Source organism: Amborella trichopoda, chromosome 10 (genome assembly GCF_054954075.1).
Source record: "Amborella trichopoda isolate Santa Cruz 75 chromosome 10, AtrichopodaSantaCruz75HAP2 v2.0, whole genome shotgun sequence".
NCBI lineage: Eukaryota > Viridiplantae > Streptophyta > Magnoliopsida > Amborellales > Amborellaceae > Amborella > Amborella trichopoda.
Window position 1 is genome coordinate 35,850,254 of NC_142345.1, and position 7,318 is coordinate 35,857,571.

At 37.1% G+C, this 7,318-nt stretch overlaps 1 protein-coding gene across 1 annotated transcript; it reads left to right on the forward strand.

The window, feature by feature from the left end:
- Nucleotides 1-1,096: 1,096 nt before the first annotated feature.
- On the forward strand, nt 1,097-5,214 carry LOC18427652 (scarecrow-like protein 21). The gene is made up of 2 exons (XM_006836701.4): nt 1,097-1,161; nt 2,928-5,214. The coding sequence occupies exon 2, from the start codon at nt 3,167-3,169 to the stop codon at nt 4,841-4,843; it is 1,677 nt and encodes a 558-aa protein (XP_006836764.1). The 5' UTR covers nt 1,097-1,161; nt 2,928-3,166; the 3' UTR covers nt 4,844-5,214.
- The last annotated feature ends 2,104 nt before the right edge of the window (nt 5,215-7,318 follow it).

Genomic DNA, 7,318 nt, shown 5'->3' on the forward strand with positions numbered 1-7,318 from the left:
TTGATCATCTCGACATCGAGATATATGAATATGAAAAAAAAAAAGATTTTGAGTCCTAGAAATAGTGCATCATGGAATACATTATATAGATAGTCCATTTTCAAAACTTTCATATATTTATAGATCTACTTGATTTTAACTATTTTTGGATTTTAAAATTTTATAATTAAATATGAAAATAGATTTTGAGATAATCTTAAAAATTATTTTATCAAAATTACTTGATAAAATTTGAAGGGGCACCTTAATTGGATTGTTTAAAGTTTGACCACACCTGTGTTTAAGGTTGCAACCTTATAAAAACGACACCCTTTTAAGTGATATAATTGGGTTTTAATAAAAAGGTAATTGTGATTTGTGCTGGCTCAAATTTGTAAATAAAAGCTAACATTTGGACTATGTTGAAAAACCAGACCTTTTGATCCTCATTTTCTTGGCAACATTGTCTCATAAACAAATTCCAAAAGGCCAAAAAAGAATTAAAAGGGCAGAGTCAAAATTAAGTTTTTAAATATCACAATAAATGAGCTATATCTAAAGTTTGACTAATACCACTAAAATACCCAAAAAATAATAATAATAAATAAATAAAAATAAAAAAATAATACACTAAGGACCAGACTTTTCATGACTATGGTTGGTTGAAAGGTATATTGTCCATAGCCTAGCGTCTAGGGGTAAGGGTATTTTAGTAAATTCTACAAACATGACATCCTAAGAATGTCTCGGGGTAACTGAACAAATCAACACTGTAAAAACAAAACACTTGTGATGACATGGAAGCTACCGGCTATGCCACGTCAGCATGTAAAAAAATGCTCCATTCTTGCTTTGTGGGTCAATTTTGTTGGGCCCTAAGTTCAGTTGACGCTGACGCCATGTCATTTGCAAGATTTAACAAAAAAAAAAAAAAAAGGAAAAAAACCAACACATATCGTTCAATTCAGTTTTCACTTATTCAAAAGGAAGAAAAATTTTGGGTTCAATTCAATATAAATGGTGTGTAAAGTGGATTCTCCAAGTGGGTTTCATTCCTCACTAAATATATTGCTCTCTCTCTCTCTCTCTCTCTCTCTCTCTCTATGTTAGGAGAGCTTCAGCAACCAAGGCTTCTGAACTGTGAAGCATCTTCCATTGAAGCTTATTCTTTTCCTTTTTCAGGTGAGCCCATCAATTAGCTTGTGATTTATTTGTGTGTTTTCACCATGATTCTGGATTTGAGTTTTCTGGTTTTTTTTTCAATAGAAATCTCACTCCCTTTCATAATCTATAACATGTAATGGTTCTCTCTCTCTAGAGTTCCATGGCTGTCATGGAAGTTTATTGGTGGCATGTTTGGTTGAATGCTAGAAACTAATATCTCTTGGTTTTCCCCAGGATTTAGGATTTGGGTTTCAGTTTTCTGTTTCTCTCTCTCTCTCTCTCTCTCTCTCTCTCTCTCTCTCTCTCTCTCTCTCTCTCTCTCTCTCTCTCAGACAGAGCTGGATGCCTAACAATTCTTGGTTATCATTGGTGGATTCTCTGAATAGGGAGAGATTTGGGTTTCAGGGCCAATATGCATATCTATTAAATAAATTATTCGTTTTTACTTACCCAAACAACAAATAAGGGTTTTCTGGATTGGTTTGTTCACTTTTCCTGGGCCTCTGGTGAAGGGCTCCTTTACTTTGCAGCTGGTTCTGATCTCCCTTCCAAAAACTGTCTTTGTTTCTGTGCACTAAAAAGTTTCACCTTCGAATCTAAATCAAAGGTTCCATGCGCCATACTTTTATTTGACTTTCTTCCTCTTTGTACTCTGCCATGGCCAAGGGATCTCTGATTTTTTGGGTCCTTCAATTTTCGGATTCATGAATCGTACTTTTATATGACTCTCTTCCTTGTAGTACTCTGCCAAGGCCTAGAGATCTCTGTCTTTTGGGGTTCTTCATTTCTTTTGTTGGTTATTTAATTCAACTTTTCATTAATAGATAAACTTCTTGACCGTTTTTGTTTGAAATTTAAAGCTTGAAGTGAATGGATAAGGATTCAGGGTATATGAGCAATACGAGCTGTAACATTTAACAACTGCAGAATTTAAAGCAGCCACTGACCAATGAATTTAAATTCAATCCCAATAAGCTGAGTGGTAGATATACTATTGTAGATCAGCTCTATTGCTACAAGAAAAGAAATATGGTCTTTAGCAAATTGCTTCGGATGTCCGGATACGGGCCATCCATCCATCTTACTGATTTAAAATAAGAGTCATACCCCTTCCAAAGTGCTAAATATTTGTTGGGTGTGGTTTCTATAAGGTTGCAACCTTCAAGAATCCAATTAAGGCGCACCTCCAAATTGTATCATAACATGTAATTTTGGTGAAAAAAATTATTAGGATTATCTCAAAATCTATTTTTTATATCTAATTATAAAATTTAAAACTCCAAAAATGGTTAAAATCAAGTAGATCTATAAACATATGAAAATCTTGAAAATGGACGGTCTAGATAATGTATTGTAAGATGCACTATTTTTGGGACTCAAATTCTTTTTTTTCTGTATTCATACATCGTGATGTTGAGATGACCAATTAGAGGTTTTTAACATTAAAACAACCTTTTCTGATGGAATTTTGAGGTGCATCTGTAATTCTACATTTTAAGGATGCAACCTTATATAAACTTTTTCCATATTTGTTTCCTATTTTCCAACTAATCTGTCACAAGTGATCTCCAATCAGAATGTCTCTCATCAATGATGAGGAGATTATCCAATGCCTATATTTCTTTCCCTCCATTATTTCCATCTTATTGTTAGTAATGGTGTCTTCTAATGCTTTCTTTCTGTTGTCGTCATGTTATTGCTAATATTGGTTCCCGTTATGCTTTCTCTATTTATTCATCTTATAGTTGATACTTGTTTTCTCTGTGCACTCCATCAATGGGTAGGATGGAGCTGAGTTGCAGTTTACAATCTTTGGCAGAATTGTATCCCCCCATGAGACCATTCTTGTCCTTGGAAAAGATGACTTTTAGAAAAGTGAAAGGAGACTGACAAAAGGAAGGACCTCTTCTTTAAAGTTTGAAAAAAGGAGTACCCAATTATGGCGATAGAATTGGAAACAAAGTGGTAACACTGAAAGCTCTAAAGTTCTATCTGTTGAAGCTTAGTGAAACACAGTTCAAACATGGATTCTCAGTTCAGATCAGAGCACATATCATCTAGGAAGAACTTGCAGTATTTTCTAAGCACTCCAAGAGACCCTGAAAATCATCAAATGGTACAATCTTCCATGATAAATGGGCAAAACCAAGGGAGAGAATCTTATCAACCTCTAGACTACCTCTTCTCAGAAGGATGTCAAGGAAAAATCAACCTCTCTACACAATCTTCTCAAGGCCCTTCTTACGCCACACTTGAATCATCTCCACAGAACTTGGGACACTCCCTCTACAGCTCTCCCTCTACCCTCAGTTTCTCACCTAACGAGAGCCCCTTGTCACAGCAAGATTCCCAAACTTACCCCCTGGAATTACCACATTCCCCGGAACATTTTTATGGCTCCCCTCGAAGTGGTTCTTGCATAACTGAAGAACCAAACGACTTCAAAAACAAGCTAAGAGAATTGGAGACTGCTATGCTTGGCCCCAACTCTGATGGTGGAGACAGTTTCGAAGCATCAGTCCAAAACCAAGTTTCTCTAGAGCCTGATAAATGGCCACAAATGGTGGATATCCTCAGGGGTGGGATAAGAAAAGCACTAGTGGCTTGTGCAAAAGCAATATCAGATAACGATATGCCAATGGCCGATTGGTTAATCACCGAGTTGAGGCAAATGGTCTCAGTGTCTGGGGAACCAATCCAAAGGCTAGGAGCTTACATGGTGGAAGGCCTTGTGGCTAGGATTGCATCCTCAGGGAGTGCAATATATAAGTCCCTTAGGTGCAAACAACCATTGGCCTCAGACCTACTCTCTTACATGCATGTATTGTACGAAGTATGCCCTTACTTCAAGTTTGGTTATCTTTCAGCTAATGGGGCTATTGCTGAGGCCTTAAAGGGCGAGGATCGAGTCCACATAATAGATTTCCAAATAGCCCAAGGGACCCAATGGGTGACCCTAATTCAAGCACTGGCGGCTCGACCAGGGGGTCCCCCATATCTGAGAATCACTGGGGTTGATGACCCGGTCTCGGCCTATGCCCGAGGCTGTGGTCTCGAGCTTGTGGGCCAAAGGTTGGCTAAGTTGGCTAAGCTTTGCAATGTACCATTTGAGTTCAATGCAGCAGCAATTTGTGGCTCCCAGGTCGAGGTGGGTATGCTCAAAGTGAGGCCCAATGACGCTTTAGCAGTTAACTTTCCATTTCAACTACACCATATGCCTGATGAGAGTGTGAGCACAGTTAATCATCGAGATAGGCTTCTACGAATGATTAAGAGCTTAAATCCCAAGGTGGTCACTCTAGTAGAGCAAGAATCCAATACTAATACTGCCCCCTTTTTGCATAGATTTGTCGAGGTGTTAAGCTACTATTCTGCTGTGTTTGAATCGATAGATGTGACTTTGCCTAGAGACAGTAAGGAGCGTATAAGTGTCGAGCAACATTGCTTGGCCCGTGATATTGTGAACGTGATAGCTTGTGAAGGGCAGGAAAGGGTGGAGAGGCACGAGCTATTGGGTAAGTGGAAGTTGAGGTTTATGATGGCAGGGTTTAGCCCTTACCCTTTGAGCTCTTCCGTGAATTCTACCATTAAGTCTCTCCTGGAGGGTTACTGTGAGAATTATCGGCTGGAAGAGAAAGATGGGGTGCTTTATCTCGGATGGAAGAACAGGGTGCTGGTTGCATCTTGTGCATGGAGATGATCCGGGTTTGTGCTAAGAAACTAACTAGAGAAAGAGATTCTACTTTATGTGATCGCTTTGAGAACAAGAACAGAGAGTGAGGGTCCTGGTTTTCAGTAGATTCTACTCGTATAACATGGGGGACAGGACAATACTGTAATTTCTTTTTGTTGTCGTGAATATTCAGTGATCAAGTAGTGGCTAGCTGGGCATTGAATCCGAACTTGCTTTTAATTGCAGTCATTTAGCTCAAGATGGAAGTTGGAATCTTAGGAAGTAGGGAGATCCACCATGTATAAAAATAGAAAAAATTTGTTCCACTGATATGGTGTAAGCTATAAATTGGAGTTGTTTATGAACTTTAATAACTCTAGATCTGCCAGGTTTTTTCATGATCCTTATTACTGCTTCATCACTCTTTCCCTTGTATTTGATAGAGACTTCTTCATTTATCTTAGGACTCTAGGAGGTGATTGAGAACTTTCTGATTTAAAAGTAGTGGACAGTCTGAGTAGCATATTGGGGAGACACGGAAAGAAAACTCAGCACAAAAGCAAGTAAAGCAGAAAAAGAGGACAAACACAAATGATCATGAAAACGAAACTTGGTAGAGTAAATTTGACATCTAGAGAAACAAAAGAAAATGAAAACCATAAGAGAGAGAGAGAGAGATTTTGATAGATTTGCTGCTTAAGAATAAAATGATTTGATAGATTTGCTGCTAAAGAAGAAAATGATAGGTCGAGAGAAGAGGCACTAAATGTGAACGGTGACTGAAAAGATGAAACAAACGAAAGAAAAATCTAAAGAAAGGAAAAAAAAAAACACATTTTTATAGATTAAAAAACACATTTTTATAGATTTGCTGCTAAAGAATAAAATGATTTGATAGATTTGCTAAAGCATAAAATGATAGGCAACAAATGAAAAGTGAAAAGATGAAGAAAAACGCAAGAAAAATCTAAAAAAAGGAAGAAAAAAAACACAAAAATGTAAAAGAAAACTAAGAGATAGACGAGTAAAATAAAATAGCAATAAGAAGCCAGAAACTAAAGGCTCCAACACAAATATCACGCCCTGATATAAAATGAAACAAGATTTACAACTAAGAAACTAGGAAAATAAAAGATAGTATAAGCAAAGAAGACAGAGAAACGCACCTGAAACCTTGAAAAAGATGACATTAAATAAGAAACAAAAACCTTTAGATTTGGGAGCTAACAACAATAAAGTCATCTAGAAATATATTGCAAACACTTTCTCCTTATTCTTCAATCCCAAGTTCTTGATCACTCACTTCAAATTGCTCAATATAAAAAACCACTAATTAATTTTTAAAACATTAAATTGTTCTTGAGGTTACATAAAAGACCTGTCCCACTTGTATCATCTTTGCACAAAAGGAATAAAAAAAGCATCCGTTAAAGATTTGGGTAGGAATTCTGGAGTGGGCAAGGACCACGACCCTATGCTCTTGGCAAAACCCACATGCCTACTCCGAAATATAAAGAGAAAAGGAGTTGGGTTGGCAACTAGCCCGGGCCTGGACAGGTCACCTCTTTCCCTAGTCCCTATATGGCCGGCCCGAGCCTGGACCAGGCTAAAGAGGCCTTGGCCCAAGCTAGGCCTGACCAAGCCAACTAAAGTAAAAATATATAAGGAAAAAGTGGTTGGGCTAGCTATGTCTCGACCATGGCTCCGGCCCGGCCCAGTCCTCTCCTCGGCCGTGGCGGCTATAGGAAAGACCGTACACAATATTTAGCAGCCTTCCTTTTGATCCTCTTTGAGGGGGATATTCCTCCTTGTGCAAACAAGGAGATTTAAGAAAATGGTTCTCTCTCTAACCTTTCATTATTTAATCTCCAATATACATACATTAAACACCTTCTTATAAACTTCCGCTAAATCCTGTTCCAACTCATACCATTTCAAATGGATTAAAGCTTATTTAAATGAGAAACTAACTAATTTGATCTAATCTCCAAATCTAATTTAAAATATTTGGAATATTCAAATCTACTATTTAAATATTCAACATTCAAAAATCCCTAAACCAAAGCAGCAAAGCTTGGTCGAGGAGATGTAGTTTGTCCTCACCTTTTCTTCATTGTGATGGATAGATTTAGTTTCAGAAATCTGTGATTCTTTTCATTCTCACCACAACAATGATGTATTAAAAAATAATTGAAAATCCAAATTTTCTTCTTCTTCTGGAATGACCAATTGCATCTTGAAAGATATGACAACGTTACTGCAAATTATTTATTGGACCATGTATTCTTGTATCTTGTAAAAGAACAATTTGTTTAGTCCAAAAAATCAGTTTACCATAAGGGAAAATATATAATGAAACCATTTATCTTTCTTACAAGGTGGTCACAATTAATTTTGACCATTAGATATGAAATTGGATGATTGTATTTATTTCACTGGCCAACATCGAGGTTCAAAAGAAAGTTTTTTAAACTTTACGACTCACTTAAACTATCAAATTTC